This window comes from Lissotriton vulgaris, chromosome 10, assembly GCF_964263255.1.
Source record: "Lissotriton vulgaris chromosome 10, aLisVul1.2, whole genome shotgun sequence".
Taxonomy (NCBI): Eukaryota; Metazoa; Chordata; class Amphibia; order Caudata; family Salamandridae; genus Lissotriton; species Lissotriton vulgaris.
In genome coordinates, this window is record NC_141698.1 from 542,025,877 (window position 1) to 542,046,984 (window position 21,108).

The 21,108-nt window shown below is 41.9% G+C and overlaps 1 protein-coding gene across 2 annotated transcripts in view; it reads right to left on the bottom strand.

The window, feature by feature from the left end:
• The window catches only part of DNAJA3 (DnaJ heat shock protein family (Hsp40) member A3), a 243,444-nt gene that overhangs the window by 164,220 nt on the left and 58,116 nt on the right, over positions 1-21,108 (bottom strand). For both annotated transcript variants that reach the window (XM_086941384.1, XM_086941383.1), the window contains exons 6-7: positions 18,232-18,379; positions 9,716-9,780 (exon numbers count right to left, since the gene is read on the bottom strand). In XM_086941384.1, coding sequence (XP_086797510.1) covers positions 9,716-9,780; positions 18,232-18,379 — 213 coding nt within the window. The remainder of the gene's footprint in view (positions 1-9,715; positions 9,781-18,231; positions 18,380-21,108) is intronic.

Below are 21,108 nucleotides of genomic sequence, written 5' to 3' on the forward strand. Positions count from 1 at the left end.
ACGATAGAAGGCCAAGAGGGCGCCATCCCTGCTGAACTGGCATGCGGAAATGGTCAGATGGTGGTAAAGCTGAGGGGGCTGAATTACAAAGAGAAGAACAAAGGGGGTTACGGAAAACACCGATATCTATGGCATGGCATGCACTGCTGGAGGAATATGGGGCGAATGACATACAATCGTATTGAGAAGATATAGTTGAGCCCACCCAATTCCCATACTGAGAGCTGTAACTACACACATGTACGATGTCCACATAATTATTACAGTACAGGCTGGGAAAACCATAGAAACTTGCACAGAGACACTATGTATGCGAGACCGCGGCATGAGCATGTGTATGTATTACATCTGGGAAGCGGTTGCGGAGCATGTGGAGGGAGGGAAAGGGAGGGGAGTTTTGTTATGGTGAGTCAGATGTAAAATATCAAACGTATATACTTTAATTCTACGATTTTAAAATGGTGTATACTTACAGTCTCATGAAGAGTACATATGTGTCGTACTGTTGTAAACTGACTTGCAAGTATAAATCTGCCACATTGTACACAAGAAACAACGCACTATCAATGGAGACATGTATGAGGTCCCCAGGGACCATGAAGGGATTTGTTGTACAAGTGATGTAACTGCATGCGATGGGCGATGCACAAATAATATGTCAAAACAATGTCTTCGCCTATATGTGATAGTAATGAATAAAATCAATAAAATAGGTTTAAAAAGAAATATGAAAATGTTATTTCACTACTGGCAGTTGCAACGCCACAAATGTGCATGTAGATTCTCGCTACTGTAGCTATCTCCTATATTCACCTCCTCTACAGCATTGGGTTCAGAAGGCAGGTAAGGCAGGCACTGGTATCTCAATCCGAGTCTCTCTTGCTCAGGAGGAAGAAACTTCACCCGCCTGCCCTAGCAGGTCTTCTACCACTGCTATACCACCTCCCTCTGATGCCTCACCTCCCAGCCGCGCGATGCTCCAACTTTAAGGGGTCTCGGCCCCAACCTTCGTTCTCCTTGCTAATCCCTAAAAAGACAGGGACACATTCACAGGAGACCAAAGGGCGTAGTCAGATGCAAAACAGTCTCTGCACTCCCCTACTAATGGTTCTAGGCCAGAAGAACTGTCAAGAAAGGTACTTTAAGCAACCAAGCTAGGACATAAGAGCCCACAATCACAGAAACAGCAGTTTAAACTGTAATCAGAGTATTTTGTCTTCAGCAGCAATTATTTTCCCATCGCAATGTGCAAAACCCTCAAAGGAAGTTGATCAAATCATTAGACTTTCATTTACTTTGCTTCTTGCTGACTGACTGAATTGTGCACTGGGTGCATCGTTTCTTGATGGCCTCGCAAAACTCTTCAAAGCAATCAGTGGTGCCCTGACCAACACTTTTCAGTCTGTGGAGGTTCTTCAATCTTTAAATCACAAACCTTCAGCACCTTTTCAGAAGAAACAGTGTGCTTCTGACTGCAGGAATGGTGTGGTTGGTCCTGCGTCTTTGATGAAGACATGACAAATGCCTAAGTGGTCAATGGAAATGGCCTTGAACAGGCTATTTACAATGATGAGTGCCCTCTGGAGTTCTCACTCTCCGTTCAGTTTCAGATAGTCTTTCTGGTACACTCTGCCTTCACCAGTCACATATATATTTAATAGCTTGTGTCAACTTTTCTCCTGAATAAAGTGGCTGAGACAACTTTCTTCACCTGGTTCATTGTGAAGCAGAGAGGGAAAACGGCCTAGAAGAGCTTACATTTGCTAGACATTCTAAAAGTGGCTTCTGAGATGGTTGGCTCTTGATCACCTTCAGTGCCTTGATGGCAATTGGGCTACTTGCAAGAGCATGCTCAATGGTGTTCGTTTGGGCTTCCAACAGTATCCTGAATTAACTAACACTGCCAAGTTCTGTATCATCTATTATGTATGATAATATAGTTGACTCACAAGCTGCTGACAGATCCATTAAAGATTTATCAACTGGCTACAGGACGCTCCCAACACCATCCAGTAAAAAGTATTTTTCCACACTGGTTGTAAAGTTAATTTATTGGACTTGCTTTTTGTTTTATCATCCATTTCCAAAAACGTCTGCCTGTCTTCTTGAGGACCTGTCAAATTGCACAAATTATTTGTCCCACTTTGTATGTGGTTTTGGAGCGTTTTTCCCTTTCACATCAGCACGAAGGACGGGCATAGTGACCACTGGACCCTCCTGTGCAACTCTGAAATGGGCATTTATTTACTTTAATTGGCACTGCTCTTTAAAGATGTATGGCACATGTGAACGATAACTGCATTTACCATGAAGTATTTAGGATGCAATAATTTTGGGATTATGTTATAATATAGTGTAATTCATAGGTCTTACATTGTATCAAGTGTTGATCTCCAAGCTCCGCCTAGGTTTTCACACTGGGTTTTTAAACCCTAGACAGTAACATTCCCTTTTTATTCGAATATATCTTTGACTTTTTCATATCCCCAGACTTCACCACAATCCTGAGTTGTGCCAATGTCCCAGCCAGCCACATACCTGCCCCATCATACTCTTGGGATTTTTTTTTACATGCCTGGATTTTATCATGCTTCCACACTTTCCTTTCCCCACACACTTATTTTACAACACACTTGTTTGTATTGCATACCTGTTTTTAATGCAAACTTGTTTTTACTGAATATTTATTTATAAAATGCTTTTACTTACTTTTTTTTACATTCCTGCATTTTCACATCTTTGCTTTTTATTGCAGCAGCTTGATGCCTGCACTGTCCCTTGCATAAAGGACAGTCCCACTAGTGAGAAGAAGAGGGTGAAACAAAAAACCCGAGAGCAAACACAAGTTACTGCTGCAGTGCAGGAATGGACCAAAACCAAGACAGATATCTCTGCTTTCTGAACAATGTGTCTGCACTCTGCATGGAGCCAACTAGGATAAAGGTATGTGGGTGCAGGCACATCAGGTTTGATAAGGTGAAAAACTGCAGAATGGTTAATAAGATGTAATGTCATGCATACCAGGTGGAGCAATGACTAGAAGTTGATTTAGAACTGAATTCTATTGTTGGTCTTCTGATGTTTCTCCGTTTTAGTTTACTAAAGAACAAAATTCTATTTAAATGTCATTACTTGTATGAATGAATGCAAAATAAAAACTCCGAGGCCACAGCAAGTGTTTAAGTACTGAAGCCTTCTGGAGCTGCATTAAAAGATCCTATGAACTCTGATGGAGATTACCGCTCACTGGTCTCTTCTATATCAAGAGCAGCTCATAACAGAATATCCAGGAATGTCTTTATCTGGAATACCCAACCTTGCTCACTCAAATACTATGTAGACAGAAAAAGAGGATATGAGGCTTCTACAGGATATGGAGAAAATCCCAACAGTGCAACTGCTTGCCACAGGAGCTGGACTGTGCCTTCCAAGAGAAGGTATCTGATGTGGTATTAGCTAACTGCCAGTGGGGACAACCTGAAGAATTACAAGTGCCCAGGAGCCACAAGGCCGCATAAACCAACATACAAAACTGAAGCAAGAGAATCACACATGTCGAGAAGCTGTTCAATCACCCCAAAGCATTGCGAAGATGAGCCTGCTTAGTCCCTTACATTTCCTGTGCCACAGGGTGCCTGTACTTGCATCGTTCTACGCCCAATGAGACTGCGATAACTGTTATGCAATGCCAATGCAGCATGCCTCTGCATCAGCTGCCCTGATTCTGGAACTATCTCCCTGTGGGATAATTATACATAATTCTTGATATTGCAAATGGTGCAATGCTGTATTCTATAGGAGTTTGGAATTGGTAAGAGACAATGGATGGGAGTTGTTAGCTCCAACTTAATTTTTCTTCTGTGATTTTCACTGGTATTAATACGCGAATTGCTTGTTTAATGGTTTTGACAAGCATGATGTAGACTTTTCTTTTGCTCACCTGATGGTCACAAACCTACGGTTCAACTGTGGCTGAATGCAAATATTTATTTTTTCAGATTAAGTTCACAAATATAATTTTAGCAGCGCATATTTTAAAAGCAAATGCAAGCTATTGTGGTTAGTGCATTTACTGTTTTGGGTCAGAATGGCTTGTAAGCTAAATGTATATGTGATAGAAGCCCACAGCGAATTTTGTGAGGAAGTATGATTCATATTCAAAAACATTACTCGGTCTTCTTTTGTTTTATTTTAGTTTAACCAGGCACCATTTCTTTGCAGAGTTTCTCAAGTATGTAGAATCTGGCTTTGATCCAACTCCATATAGATGTTTAAAGCTATGTTTGACAAAGCCTGTTACATAGCACCAGGTTTGTGTCTTCAGGTAGATGTAGATCACCTTCTCTATGATGTACAGCCTTATAATTCATGTTTGCAAACCTCATACTCTTTTGAAGAGTCAAGGATTTGGCAACAAGAAGTGCAATTAAAATATATTGTGACGCTGCCGAATAGATGAGTTGACTGAATCTACGATACCTAGAAGGACAGTTTTTGGCTTGGGGACTAAGTCTATTTGGAGCTTATCACAAAGCCCAAAAAAATGTGCTTCCAGAATTCCACTAAAGCCACACCAGAGTAGCAAATATGGAGCCAATCCCCATTGGGTCAATGGCATCTAAAGCATGTATCTGAAATGGAAGGATGCATCTTATGAAGACGAGATGGCGTAAAATAGAGTTGTCACTTACAGAAAAATGCCATACGTTTGAAATTGGCCCCCCTAATGGCTTTGTGCGACCAGATATTGTATGCTCTCCATGGTTGCCTATATAGCCTACAGTCTTTGGAGTTCTGGATCTTTCGCAATGCCTGTGGCACTTCTTTTGCATGCAGCTGTTCCTGAAGGATCTGATACCAGTTTCCTATCCCTCTGGTTTCTTTCACATAATAAGCGTGGCTGATCAAGTTCGCCAGACCATCTTTAGAGGGTTGAAAAGTCCTTAAAAAATGATGCAGTTGGCCCGGTCATCACACAGTACTGGGATTCCATAGAAAAAGAACTCACCTAGGTCCTGGTTTGGGAGGTCCAGAACTACTTAAAAATACTCCTAAGCATTACGGACAGCCTAGATGGCTTCCGCGCTGACAAGCAATTCCTTGCCACTGCCATAATGGTAGCCAAGCAAGACATCACAGCTAGTTGGATAAATACGAAATCCCAAGGCAAACTGAAATGACGCAGAGGCGTAGACTGCTGTGCAGCACAAGATAAACCGTTATTTGAGGCCAGAGGGTGTCCAGCTAAACACTGTAAGGTCTGGGGCAAATGGCTGGGGAAGATAGATTAAACGTGTCTCCTTTGAAAATGTGTGCACTGTGTGGGATCTGCGGGACTGTGTAATGCAAACTCATCTCCCTGTGCATGTAAATGGTAATATCAAATGATTGCTGCGATATATTGTATAAGACTACCGCTGGTAGTTTCTGTTGAAAAAAACAAAATTGTTTATCAAAAAGAAAGAAATTACGCTGTTGAAAAACGGAGTAAAGCGATGAAGTGGGAAGTCCTGGACCAATTCGTTTTAACTGATCACAGGATTTAATTGCTCCTTCTATAAGAAAATCACTAAAGCGGTGTAGCCGCACCTTCTCCCAGATTGATGTGCTTTTCTTATTTATATGAAGTCCTATTTTGCTGCAAGACGCGATCAGGAGTTCAGGGTGAAAGGGGAGAAACTGATATTCTTCCTATAACTGAGAAAACCTAGCAGTAATACCTTTTAGCGTCTTGTATCATTATGCTTGATAATCTTAATAAATGGAACAAGCTGTATACCACTTTCTAGAAGCATTTGTTTCAGATAGAAATATCCTCCCAGATCTCATCTAGCAACTAATCTTGTACAGTTGATAAAAGCTGCCTGATAATATTTTTTTTAATGGGGAAGTGCAGGACCACCTTCTTGAATGGATAGCTGTAGAGTGTTTAGTTTTGTACGAGGTTACTTCCCTGACTTAACAAAATTAGGGAGCATTTGGTCTATCTGAATGAAAAATGTAACCAAGACTTTAATGAATACATTTGAGAGGATAAAAAGAAAAAGCGGGAGAATCATCATTTTTATCACCGCTACTCTCCCTATTATAGAGAGTGGTAGAGTCTGCCAAAGGTTTAGAAGCTTACTAGCTTTTAAAAGCGTTGGTTCATAATTGAGTCGATATAGCTGTGAAAGATCGTGCCACACGTATATCCCCAAGTAACTAATTGAACCAGACCTGCAGACTTGATTACGCATATCAGATGGAAATTTGGTCTGAGCAATAAAACAGTAAAACCTCAGATTTAGAGTGATTAATTTTGTATCGCCCTAAATCCGAAAAAAGCTATATTTTATTAAAGACTTCCGCAATGTTCCGTTGGTCAGCTGTCAAAAATAAGATAAAATTGTCTGCAAAAAACTCAAGTTTAGGGGCTCCTAACAAGGGTACCTTGATTTGGGGATCTTGCCGTAGCACAGATGCTAATGGTTCTATATATATATATAATTCAAAGAGGACTAGTGACAGGGCATCCTTGCCGAGTGCCTCGTCTGATAGGTAGTAGCCCCACAGTATGGGAATTAATGCCAATTTTACCTTCGGCCTCGCTGTATAAATTCTGTAAAACATTTACAAAGTGCACATGAAAATTGCATTTTAAAGAATAGCAAACAAGATTTTAGATTGAACTAAATTGAAGACCTTTTCAGCATCTATCATGATAATTTCTGCTTTTATCTTTTTGTTTGTGCAATAGTCCATTTACTGTATTAGAAAGTTAGGCTTTCTGCCAGGAAGGACCATGGCACTGACTGGTCTCTACGAACCACTTCTTGGGCAGAGGCGGTTAACCTGACTGCTATAATTTTCACAAACAATTGATAGTCATAGTTAAGTAGACTTATTGGCTGGGCAATGATCCCAGCTTATCTGAAGGTTGGTCTTTTTAAAAAAACTTACAATGGCTGCCTCTGAAAAGGACTTATGCACCGGGGATCCTCCTAGCATTGCATTGAATAGCGGAGTTAAAATGTCTATGAGATGGGGAAATAAATACCTTATAAAATTCGGCTGGGAATCCATTGCAGCCACAAGCTTTACCATTTGAGGAGCCTTTAATGGCCCCTTGAAATTCATCACTTGAAATGGGGACTACTAAATAAGCTTGTTGATCTGGATTAAGTTTTTGTATGTCGATAGAGGTAAGAAACTCATCTATGGAGGTCAAAGATGGCGGAGATGGACAAGTATATAGTGTCTTATAATGGGTAAGAAATGCTGCTCCGATATCCGCCCCTTGTCGACTAATTAATTTCTATTTGTCATCATAGATATATTTGATAGTAGCCTTATTACTTATCTTTTTTATTGACCAAGCCAGAAGCTTTCTGGCGTGCTCACTTTCTTCATAGAAATTTTGAAAGCACATGTTCCGATTCATAATTGTCTGAGAAGTACAGTGATATTTTAGGTCCTGTCTGGCTGTTTCTACTTTAACTTTAGTTGCTTGAGAATGATTAAATATACGTCTCTGGGTTGCTTGATCTAATTTGCGCTGCAGATAAATTAGCTTTATATGATAATATCTCTCCTCTAATATAAGCTTTGCAAGCTTCCCAGAGAGAGAAATAAGTGGAAGACCCTTTATTTATTTCCAGAAATTCCTTGATCTTAACCCGCATTTCAGAGACCCAGTCTTCTTCTGTTAATAAAGACCTCTCTAAAGTCCAACGAGGATATTCCTGTCTAGTAGATTCGGTCTTGATTTCTAAGACTGGAACCAAATGGTTAGAGAATAGATTTAAGAGAATATAGGCTTTGACCCGCTCCCATTGATGAGAAATTAGAAACAAATCAATCCTAGAGGCAGAGTTGAACCTCTTAGAGAAACAGGTATATTCACGTAGCTGGGGGTGTTAGACTCGCCAAGGATCAATTAAAGCAAAGTCCTGAATCAAAGTAGTGAGAAACCTGGCAACTCTAGGCTTATTTTGAGCTATATTCTTGCGTATAGAATCTAAGTTTAAATTTTGCAAAAAGTTAAAGCCAACCCTAGGATAATATAGCCGAGGAGCTTCCAAAGAACATCCTTCAGGCCTTTGAGGGCCACTGCGTCATCGGCTATTGGACCATAGAGGTTGACTATCTGTTTCCCGACCTTCCAGCTTACTATAATCGACCTGGCACTGGGGTCTCTAATAATCTGCACAGCTTCCCCCTGGCATGGACGCGTGAATAAAATTGCACCCCCCTAATTGCTGCTCCGGCTTTTGCAAAAATGGCTTGAGAGATGTAACTAAGAAGGGCAGACTTTTTTCAAATGTGTTTCCTGGAGTGAAATAATCTGGATTTGGGCCGATACCAGCCAGTGGAGTGTAGATTTAAATTTAGTCTGATTATTGGTCCCTTTAATACTGCACAAAGTTATCCGAATTACATGACTGTCTAATATACTGCCTCAAAATAAAACCTATATTTTTGCTCCTTTTTCCCCTCCTTCTTTTCTCTCCCCAAAAATGGTGAGGCCTGATTATGGTTATTCATGAATACTTTTTAAAAGATTTTGACTGGCAAATTTTGAACTTTTACTAACTGCAATTTTTTTCCTTTGCCTCCTAAACCCCCTCATCCCCCGTGCACCCCCAGCCTCTTTGCTCAGGGGCTCTACCCATCATGGGCCCAGTGATCCACATCCCCCCCCCCCAACCCTTACCCCCCCTTTCCCCTTGACTGAGTACCTTCGAATGGAACACTAAATATGATGCTATATTGTGGATTCTATTCTTAGCAAAGCTTTATCTGTTCTTGAATATTCCTCACTTGAGCCAAGATGCATACACACAGGGCAGGTATTGCTGAATAACTCCAACAAACAAATCACAGAATATTCACCAAAACAAAAAAAGGACAAACAGAGCCATTCACTACATGCCTGCCAACGTTTGTCTTCATTGGTACAGTGGTTAAGTTCTTATGTCAGATTGTAGACCAATTTAAACTTGAAGTTAAATGGTTAAAGCAAGTTGAATTGGGACTCTTCCTTAGCATGTTTGAGCCCATTCATCAATTTGCACCTAATTTGGCATGCTCAAAGTTTGAATTAAGAATGCAGTTACCCTCTGCCCCCCCCTCCCCACCCCCCAAATTATGTGCAAACAGGTCTAAAGTGTGGGGAGTTATTCTTGGTGAAAAAATACATTTCCAGTGGAGTCACATGTCCACTTCAAGATAGAGGTATCTCTGTGCCTCCATAATACAAAACAGGGTGGGATTTTGCGTGTACCAAGTGCAGCCTGACTACATTCATTCAAGAACGGTGGTACTCAACTTGAGTTTGGCTAGTATCTCACAAATTGAAATTATACAATCACATTTTCTGTATTAGGTTATTAGGCATTAGGCACCTTCACTGCCAAATCTATTTTCTGCTCAGTGGAAGAGGCATTAAAACTGTGTGTATATGTTACACAACAGACAATTCAAACTAAATTATGTTTTTATTTTCAGTCATTTAAATTCCTCTGTGGCTCTTAAAGTCTGATTCTGTGGTCACTCGTCTGTAAGAATTATGCCATCAAGGTGACCAATGATTTGGAGGGCAGACCAAAACAAGAATTACTACAGATCAACTTGTCTGAAGAAGTTAATATACAAGGAGCCAAGAAAAGGAGCAAGGAGTACACAGCATGAGGTACAAAAAACGTCAAGAATAAAACAAAACTTGTTTACATACCCTAAAGGTGATGAAGATTTCCTTCTTCCCAACAGGCATCCTCACAGTCTGTCCCTCCTCAACTCCTGGAATTAGAAAGAAGTCCCACATAGGATCAAAGAATGTGAAATGACTATGTTATTTAATCGTGTGGACAGGACATTTTACTCAAAATGGAACACTGCCTTTTCAATTCGGTCTTGATGACATCATGAAACCAGAGCATAACCTGGCTTCCAGATACATATATTCCCTTGAATTGGACATGCAGACTCAAAGCTTTACGCAATTTGGTGTAAATCAAAGATCACTTTCCTCCAACTCTGGTGCATATCTCCTCCATAATGATAACACACAAAACCCTCCAAGCTCCAGTTTCCTTCTGTGCTTGCACTCAGTAATGCACAAGATCCTGCTCCCTTTCAGTTGTTAATTACAAGTCAAAAGAAACTTAGGACTCTGTGTTGCCACAATATCACTCAACTGAAGGTTAGCAGTCCCATTTTCCAACCCAGCCTGCAAACTGACAAAACATGCCCCCCCCCCTTCTCCTTTTCAGGCTGCAATCAATGACCACTCAAAATACCCTATTTACAGTTCACCAAATCTGATTTCTTTTCATGGTGTGTTAGTAACAAGGCCCTTGTGTTTTAGCACAAAGATATACAGGCAGTTCACAATCATCCGTATTTCATACAGTTTTATTTTTTCAATATTAATGCAATCATACACTAACAAACAAACACTAAGGATGAAAATAAAAAACTTATTGAAATGCAGGACCAAATTTCTCTGGCTAGAAATAGATGCCATTTTTTTCGCTTGCCTTTGTACTCCTACAATTGGCCATTTTGTCACAACAAGACTATCACTACCTGTAGAAGAAAACCCATTCAAAGAGCAGTCAGAATGTATTCAATGGCTTACAGCTTAGTTTGCAATTCGCTCCGCCAAACGTAACCACCCTTCTCTGCCTAGGATGTGCTCCAGTCATCCAAAATTGACTTTAGTGCTTTCTTATTCGTTTTCTAACTGTCCACAAGTGGACAGAAGCCCTCACTTAGGCCATTTCTTGCCATCTGGCACATTGCATGGGCGCCCTTGCACAGGTGTACGCCAGTTAGTAGAGGCCAAAGTAAAGAGTGACTCCTCTGTTTGGCTCTGTTCAGGGAACATATCAGAAATGCCTTTCTCCAACCCATTACTGAATATAACAATCTACAGTAAGGAACCCTCTCTTCCAACCTCTCACTAAATTCCTTTATCCTGAATGTACCTGACTTTATTAGTAGTTTTCAGTAATACCATTATTTCTGTAGGAATCTTACCATTACAGCAAAATCTTTCCTCCTCTGTACTTACAATTTATATGGTTCTGCGCTTACGCTACTCCTGTGTGCTAATTTGCAATGAAGGCTATTCTCGAAATATTACTCTCCTCCTAAACCCAGATACATGTTGTACCCAATCCTGCACAGATGTATTCTTCTATTGTTTTCACATCTCCTCGGTCTTGCGCCATTGACCCACACACCTATTCACTCCTTCACTTCACATCAGACTCCTTGCACTCCTCACACCTCAAAATGTACCATTGTCTACCATCAGTGCCCCCAGTCAGAAATCGTATCCTATGCCTAACACTGTCATTAGGATGCCTCTGAGACATCTCATTTTCGCCCTCATTGGAATACCCTTTCTCTCGCTCTCAACCCAGCCATCCTTTTTTCACACTTACTCAGTCCTCTTTTCCATTTTAATATGAAACTTTGACTTCTGAGCTGAAACACAAAATGTCTGAAAGGTAGGATTTTGAAATGAACATCCCTGAACCATTGAAACAAGATGAAACAAGGGGAACACCTACCCTGGCTAAAAGTAATACACAGCACCTTAAATGCAGGCCTAAGAACCATAAAAGAATGATGGGGTAGTCTGTTTCTTTACTGGATTAAACATTGGTGTCAACATTTTTTTAATGTTTGATTATTTTTTATTGTTGTGAGGGCAAACATTTTCATAGACTTGTGCAAATGATACTACTTTTCCAAATTTCGAAAATCCACTCTTAAGCATACTGAAAAAGCAGATTAATCCGAATTACAGATCACTGAATTTTACAGTTTTGTGGTGTAATATAAGGGGAGTGTTGTGGATTTTTGATTAAACTGATTTGTGAGCTTGCAGCGACAATTCAGTGTTGTAGATGTACAAAAATGACAGTATATTAGTCTTTGGTACCAACGTTAGGAATGCAAGTAAGGAGCTGAGGAAATTAAGGAGTATGGAGAACCTGTGTTTCAAAGAAGTGTGATTAAAACAAAAATGAAACACTTTAAATAGCTAAATATAAAAAAGACAAATAGTGCTCAATATGGTGAGAATGATGAACTTTTCTGGAAATGAAAGCTAAAAGAGCCAATTAGAGTTGCACTAAAAGTGGTCTGATGAAAACAATGTAAATATATATATGCAAGACCAGCTAGCCTTGCGAAATGACACGCCCACTGAGGCCGGTGTTCATAATGTCCACGAATGTGCGCTGTGAAAAGCTGTCTGCTAACATCCTCTGAACTTTGCCTCTGATGAAAGGATGAGGAAATCCTGAAACGCGTCAGGCTGACATTAATCTCGAAGACTGCAGTTGTGTGTTTCTCGGCTGGCACGCTGTGAAATGGCTGCAAATTTTCAAATGTCGATTAAACTTCTTGCGGCTCAACTTCACCTGGGGGGGGGGGGGGGGGGGGTGTATATGTATATATATATATATATATATATAAATAAAAATAATCGCCCCACTAAATGTACCATGATGAATTATAATGAAAGTATATTGAAACGTGGGAAATGCTTAATGAATGGCACAATAATGGTTTGCTTACGTGGCAAGAATTCTGTTTTCTAAAGAAAGACTACCCTAAGTTACCCATTTTTTATCTCCTTCCCAAGGTGCATAAGGATGCTAGGGTCCCACCAGGTAGGCCCATCATTTCTTCCATAGGCAGCGTTAACGAGAACCTCTCGCAGTACATCTATCATTTCTTGAGAGAGTACGTAAGTGGTTTATCAGCTTATATCAGGGACACCACTGATTTCCTTAAGAAAATAGATACTATACAATGGGTAGAGGGCTCTCTTCTCATCACACTGGACGTCAGTGCCCTGTATACGATCATTTATCATATCCAGGGCATGGAAGCCAGCTATCATTTCCTTAAACAAAGGGATGTGTGCTACTCAGATCACACCCAGATGCTCATTGAAATGATGAAGATCTGTTTAAGAAACAATATCTTCATGTTCAATGGAGAGGTTTATAAACAGATACGTGGCGCCGCCATGGGTTCTGCATTCGCGCATAGCTTCGCAAATCTGTTCCTAGGAAAATGGGAAGAGGAAATCAGATGTGACAGGAACCTCATGGAATACTTTGAAAAAGTATCCACCTGGGTCAGATACATTGACGACTTGTTCGTCATATGGCAAGGCACACGGAAGGAAGAAGTTTTGTTCATTGAGAAACTCAATATCAACACCTATAACATACACCTTACATATAACATCAATGAGAAATAAGTGGAATTTCTGGACACGGCAATAGAGGTGATTGACAATAATCTCACCTCGAAACTTCACAGGAAGGACATGGCAGGAAACACCCTACTTCATGCCCTCAGTGCTCACCCGGATCCACTCAAATGGAGTATCCCGTTTGGAGAGTTACTGAGGGCAAAAAGGAATTGCAGCAGTGAAGAGAGTTTCGTTACCGAACAAGAAATCATGTTGCAAAGATTCAGGACAAGAGGGTATCCAGAGGGGGTTCTTACCAAGGCAGTCCACAAAGTGTCACTCATAAATCGTAGCGATACATTGAAGCTTACAGGTACAAAGGATAGTGATATTGAGACTAGTACTCGTGTCATAACGACATTTAATCAACAATCTGACAAGATCCGTAAAATTCTCGCTAGCAACTGGAACATTCTCAAGGCAGACAACATAGTGGGCCCAGACCTCAGAGATAGACCTCAAATCACTTATAGACGAGGAAGGAATCTCAGGGACATGCTAATCAAGGGTGACATAACTGTAAACAAACGCCATATACAAGGCCTAAAGGGGTTTTACCCCTGCGGGCATTGTAGAGCCTGTACAAACAGCACCATGGTCAAACATATAGACATACCAGGCAGGCAAGAGCCTAAAATGATCAAATAGTTTTTGACATGAACTACTACGTTTGTCATCTATGTATTAGTGTGCCCGTGCAAAAAGAGGTACGTAGGAAGCACCACATGTATGGCCAAGAAGAGTATACAAGAACACCTCAGGGCCATTACACACGTGGACAGCCATTATCCCATTGCAAGGCATTTCCAGGAACATCACAATTCTGACAACTCCCTTCTCAGATATTTTTTAATTGAACAGATTAATATCGGTAGAAGAGGGGGGAACCGTGAACTAGTGTTGAGGAAGAAGGAATCACGCTGGATCATGGAACTCGAGACCAAGTTTCCTGGGGGGCATAACTGGGATGAAGAGCTCGCAACCCACCTTCATGAAGGCTAGATTTATGAGGTTTAGAGGCTTAAGACCACTTTTGCTCACTAGGATAAAAACTTCTGATTATGTACAATAGACCAGAAATGTAACCAAAAATCTGTGTGTTTAGAATAAGTTAAAATGTTCAACTGATTTTATGCATATTTTAACTGTACGTTTTTATGTGTTTTTGTAGGAGGATTCAAGATCCTTATTCACTCCTGTCACGTCCATGTCACGGTCCCCGGACCTCCTTGAATTCTGGATGAGAGACACTTTGCACCTGAATGAAAGTAGAATTTTCACGGTATTAATTTCTTTGCACCGTTCCCTGTAGCACATAATTATTGCACACCAACCTTTGGGTTCTATGCATGGAAGGTTGTCCCTTGGAACCGGCTACTCCTATTTATGCGGGAAGAAAATCGGGCACTAGACCGAATGCAATTCTACAGATCCCGTTAAAATTACTATTTAAAATTTAAAAATAACCACCACAACTTGAATGATATAAACGGGCACTTGACACTGCTTGTCCTTAATATCTGGTGACATTCACTTTGCCTTCTTAGCGGGTAAGCTCCGGCACTAGTCCGAAAGCAAGCGCACATAGATACACCAAAGTTATAAGTTGTATACCAAATGTAAATACAAATTTGTATGCTATCTGCAACAAGAGGTGATAGAGTAGAATTCTACCTTCCAGCACCTGTTGTAATCTCATGTTATCATTCATTATATTTAGCCAGTCTAAGATGGCGGCTCTTTTGTACTGTGAAGTTAACAGTGTTGGGTACACCTCTTCTATGTTTACGAACTTCCTGATGGTGTGTATATTATGTTTTGACCTGCAGGGTCGAAACGCGTAGCGTGTTAACTGGGCAATAAACTAGTTATGCTGCAGTATTCCTGAGTGCGTCTTCTTGCTTCTAAGCAAATTGTGGATTATAGTAAATTTCGGTCGGCGTGGTCCACCGAACTTGAGACGCCACCTGACTGGGGAGTTGGGATCCCGGAAGGACCTCGCTGCTTTCTGGATATATGGATATATATACGAATCAATGAAAAATTCATGCACAAAGATTTCAGTTCGTCTCAGTTTGTTCCCGGGACACGAATACACACAAATGATATATATCTATATTCCTCCTCCACGATATATATCTATACTCCTCCTCCTCCTCCACGATATATATCTATACTCCTCCTCCTCCTCCACGATATATATCTATATTCCTCCTCCTCCTCCTCCTCCTCCATATATATCTATCCTCCTCCTCCACGATATATATCTATATTCCTCCTCCTCCTCCTCGATATATATCTATATTCCTCCTCCTCCTCCTCCTCCTCCTCCTCCTCCTCCTCCCTCCCTCCCTCCCTCCCTCCCTCCCTCCCTCCCTCCCATATTGTGTACTTCCAGGAGGCCCAATTGCTTTCATACATTTAGTGCACTAGCAAGACAGGTTAAGCACCTAATTTGTTTTCATCTACTAAGGACATTTTGGATAATACCGTTCCTTCCCAGAGCCATGCATAAAGTAGTTATATGTATCTGTCAATCTGCACAAAGTAAGAATTGCCATCATACATAGATTGTATTCATACATATAAAAACAAGGTGTGCAAATGTGAATATGTAGTGCAGACGTAGTGATTATATTTACAACATTTAATACACAGACACTGTACAATTTACAATGGCTTTGTAATCTTAATTTAAGTAAACATAGGAACGTTACAATGAATTTGTCCGAAATAATGTCCCTACACTATCAAGTTGGAATTGAATGAGGGTAAGTAAATTGGAGAACCCCCATACCCCTGGATGAACTCTCTAGGCTTCAATGAGTCCCACGTGACATTTTGGGCAGATTGATAGATATACTTACTTGTGTCCTGTGGGCCTATATGGCTGTCCTGGTCATAGATATAAAGTTGTTATACAGACCACCATGTAATGTCACCTAAATTATTGCAACTTTCTGGTTCTAGGCCTCGCTGTGGGACTTACACAATAATTGCAGACAATTTACAATAAGCAGCAAATTGGCCTTAAGCCTTACCAATTTTGCCTCTGCCTCTTTTGCTAATAATGCAAAAAGAACAGATGTTGGACAGAATGCAGAATTAATCAAACTTTCAGCCCCGGTTACAGATCTGGGTTAAATCCATCTTATTGTGCATGACACACTATTCAAGTTTAGACGCAGCCATACGCAAATTAGTCTTGACTCTTGTGGTTCTGAAATTCTGGACCCTTCTGTAATATGGTGCCACGGTCCAACACTCGTGTCACATCCCTATGCATTTGCGTCGTGATTGAGTGATGCTAACACCCTTAAATCGTGGTTTCCGTTCCGAACCCTCGGACTCCATTTTGTGAACGGCATCCATCTTGTGGCTTGCCCTCATATAAGTCAATTGATTAAGGCCGAGCTTGATCTGAAAGGACACGTCCACCGTAGCTGACTTCTCCATGACCTGGCCAAGCTGACTCCACTGCCTCCAGCCGAACCTGTTCAGGCAGTGCCTCGCCCAGTGGCCGAGTAAGATAACATCAAGGCACAACATGCCATAAACCATTCACTACATACAAACCATGCTAACCACACACATACACCTGTCCATGTTTCTGGTTTATGACCAGTTTTACGATGAGGAGGTGCCCGATTTTATTGGGGTTTCATCGATATCTGATGGGAGTTCTGGGCCTGGCTGGGTAATCCATCACGAACTGGACATCTAAAATGTGGGTTGGCCGTCATGACTTCGCTCTTTGCCTTATTGTGAAAATATGTATATGACCGTATTGTAAACTAAAGAATTCTTGCCTGCAGCTGCTATTTTTGTATAAAAAGAGAAGGCTGGTTCTGTAAAAACAAACAGTCTTCTTAGAACTTACAACCCGTGCTGTTGTTCTTCTAGGATGCTTGTTACTTGGTTGCAGCCAATAAAACTAGATCTCTGACTTCACCTAGAAGACTCTTGGTTTCTGTGGTCCGGAACAGGGAGAACTCAGGTCTTCGGGTGTTATCCCCTGGCACCACCGGGTTCCTAAAAACCCGGCACCTCACTCTGTTCCCTATGGGAACAGTCCAGCCCGAACTGCCAAGTCAGATCTTCCCTGGACCAATAACAATGGATTTAACCCAGATCTATTGAGTGGGGGTGAATGTTTGATTTGCTCTGAATTCTGTCCATCTGTGTGTCTTTTGCTTTCTCTCCCGAAGTGCGACACGCATACCCAGAATGGGTCCCAGGTTCGCTGTGTCACTGGGTTCAAGCTAGCCTGGCTGATGAGGGGTGATTCCACGAGACCGGTCTCAGGATGCTCGTTTCGGGTCCAGGAATACCTGGCTTGGCAGTTTGGGCTGGACTGTTCCCATGAGGTCCAGGGTCAAGACTGATTTGCATACGGCTGGGTCTAAACTGAGGTGGAATGGTGAGCAAAAGAACAATGGATTTAACCCAGATCTATTGACTGGGGGTGAATATTTGATTTGCTCTGCATTCCGTCTATCATCTGTGTGTCTTTTATCTTCTCCTCTTAATAGCCTACACTGGCTCTCAATTTAAAAAAGAATAGTCTTCAAATTCCTCGGTCATGCTTTCAGAGCAGTTGCTGGCAAAAGACCATACTACCCTAGGACTAAATGTAATATGTTGGTACCCTCTTACACCCTTTGGGCCACAGATGCTGGTCTACTGTCTAATCTGAAAATTCAATGGGTCCGCTGCAGGGCCTTCTCGGTTGCAGCAGCTAAATTTGGAATGATTTTCCTTTCACTCTTAGCAATACACGTGATTTGATGAGCTTTAGGAAAGACATAAGTACCCGACTCTTCAGGATCTAATTCCATTCCTGGTTAGCAGTGGTTCTCTCAGGGCCAGGATACCTTCTTTTAGGTATTTGTGTGCTTTACAAAAATTTGAAATCCTCATCTAATCTCTTTCAATGAGAGTGAAAAACGCTAATACTGGATACAGACCTGCTGGCACAGGCACCATGACCGTTTTCTTTTGCTTTGTTTGGCCTGTTCCTCGACAAGAAATACAAGGTGTTGTCATAACGGATCCACGGCCGCCACATCTCCGGCATGAAGATCGCATCACAAATGGGCCAGTGTTTATTGTCTCCTGCAGCAGAAAATAAGCAATTGAAAAAAATCTAAAAACTATTTTCTAAACTTTTACACAACAGACTTATCTGGAAGGAATATGCTACTTACCAGTATGCATCTGTTCTTGGCATGTAGGGCTGCTGACATTCATATCTGTGCATAAATCGCCGCCTAGTGTTGGGTCCGGATGATTGAACATTGTTGCCCTGGAAGAGTCTTCGAAGTATCACAAGATAGGTGGCTCCTCCCCTGGACTACAGTGCGCATGGGCATCCTCTCCATCTTCAGATTGTTTTTCGCCATTGTGGCAGAGATGAAGTGTAATACAGTAAGTGATGACCATGCCTGAGAATGATTCTGAGTGCTACAGCTGCGACAGGCACCGGGGAGGAGGGCGGGCGATATGAATGTCAGCAGCCCTACATGCCAAGAACAGATGCATACTGGTAAGTAGCATATTCCGTTCGAGGCATGTGGGCTGCTGAATTCATATCTGTGCATAGAATAAATAGCAGTTACCTCCTTAGCGGTGGTTGCCCGTGCCAGCTGCAGCAGTCTGAAAAAGAGTTCTGAGAACAGCCTGTCCTACAGCAGCTTGCTGTTTGGAGTGTACATCTACCCAGTAGTGTTTGGTAAATGTATGTATGGTGGTCCATGTGGCTGCTCTACATATATCCTCTAGAGAAATGTTACCTAGGAAAGCCATGGATGCCCCCAACTTGCGTGTGGAATGCGCTCTTGGGGGAACTGTTAATGTGCGTTTAGCCTTTTGATAACATATCTGTATGCACTTAACAATCCATCTGGCTATACCTGATTTGGAAATGGGGTTGCCTTTGTGTTATGGAGAGAAGGCAACAAACAGTTGCTTAGTTTTCCTGAAATCCTTTGTCCTGTCTATGTAATACAGGTTAGCTCTTTTAACATCTAATGTGTGCAGTGCTCGGTCTGCCACTGAATCTGGATTTGGGAAGAAAACGGGCAGTTCTATGGTTGGATTAATGTGGAACTGCGACACCACCTTAGGCATGAATTTAGGGTTGGTAAGCAGCACTACCCTATTAGCATGAATCTGTATGAAAGGCTCTTGAATAGTTAGGGCTTGAAGCTCACTAACTCTTCTTAGCGATGTGATTGCTACTAGAAAAGCCACTTTCCATGTCAGAAACTGTATCTCACAAGAGTGAAGAGGTTCAAAGGGTGGTCCCATTAGTCTGGTGAGAACTATGTTTAGATTCCAGACAGGTGAAGGAGGGTGTCTGGGAGGAATCACTCTTGAGTCCTTCCATAAAAGCTTTAATGGCTGGCACCCTGAAAAGAGAAAGATGCTGTCTGTTTTGAAGATAAGCTGCCATTTCAGCCAAATGTATCCTGATGGAACTATATGCCAGATTGAAAGGATTCTTGTATAGCGCATGGCTACCCGGAGGCATCCCAGCGCTTGCAGCTACGAAAAGAGGCGGTTAAAGAAGAACAAGGTCAGGTATCATTATTTTGTAGGGAAGAGCCAAGTTTTTAATTTCTTACGGAAGGAAAGATGGTTGGGCTCCTGTCGAAGCGAGAGGGGCATGGAGTTCCACAACCTTGAGGTGTTGTAGGAGAAGAGGCGACCACCCGTACGAGCCTTATTGATTCTTCTGACTTGTGCCAGGTTAAGCTCGTTGGAACGGAGATTTCTGGGGGTTCTGTGTGGTTTAATCAGATTGGCAAGAATGGGGGGCCTTTACCCTGAAGATTTTTATGGGCTATACAGAGGGCCTTGAAATGTACCCGTTCCTGTATGGGTAACCAGTGGAGTGATTTCAACGCTGGTTTGGCGGAGGAGCGGTGGTTAGAGCTCGTCAGCAATCTAGCGGCGGAGTTTTGTACCACCTGTAGTTTTTGGATTACAGAGACTGGGGCACCCAGGTAGAGCGCGTTCCTGTAGTCCAGCCTCGACAAGATCATGGCTTGGACCAGGATTTTTTTGGCTCTGTCGGGCAGTGGAGGGAGGATTTTACGGATGGATTTGAGCAAGCAGAAGCAGGTGGCCGCAGTTTTTTTGGCTTGTACTTTGAAAGTAAGATCATTGTCTAGCCAAAAACCCAGACTCTTGATCACGCTTTTGGGAGTTGGGCTAGCGCCCATAGAAGATGGCCATAGCGTGGGGGAGTTGAATGATGCATTCCTGCCTAATAACATCAATTCGGTCTTTTGGTTATTGAGTTTTAGTTGGGTCAAGCCGATCCACTTTGATACCTCCTCCAGACAGTCATTCAGACTCGTGTGGGATAATTCTGCCTGATTCAGGGAGACCACGAGCTGAGTGTCGTCAGCGTAGCTAACCAATTAAATTCTGCAGGGGGCCACTATCTTAGCTAAAGGGGACATGTACACATTAAAAAGTGTGGGGCTAAGGGAGGAGCCCTGTGGCACCCCACACTGCAGGGGTAATGACGCGGAGTGGCAGTCTCCTTCAAATACTTTCAAATATCACTCAGAGAGGAAGGATTCCAGCCATGAAAGAGCTTTTCCAGAGACTCCGATTTCGTTTAGGCGGGCTAGAAGGATACAGTGACTTACCGTATCGAAGGCGGCGCGGAGGTCTAGGAGGATGATGGCCACATTGCCACCTGTGTCCAGGATCCTCCTAGACTCCTCCACCACCTTAAGGAGTGCCGTCTCTGCATAGATGCAACAAATAACAATGTTTCGCGTGGATGCATCTAGCGAATTTATGTCATTATTGGAACAGTAAATGACAAA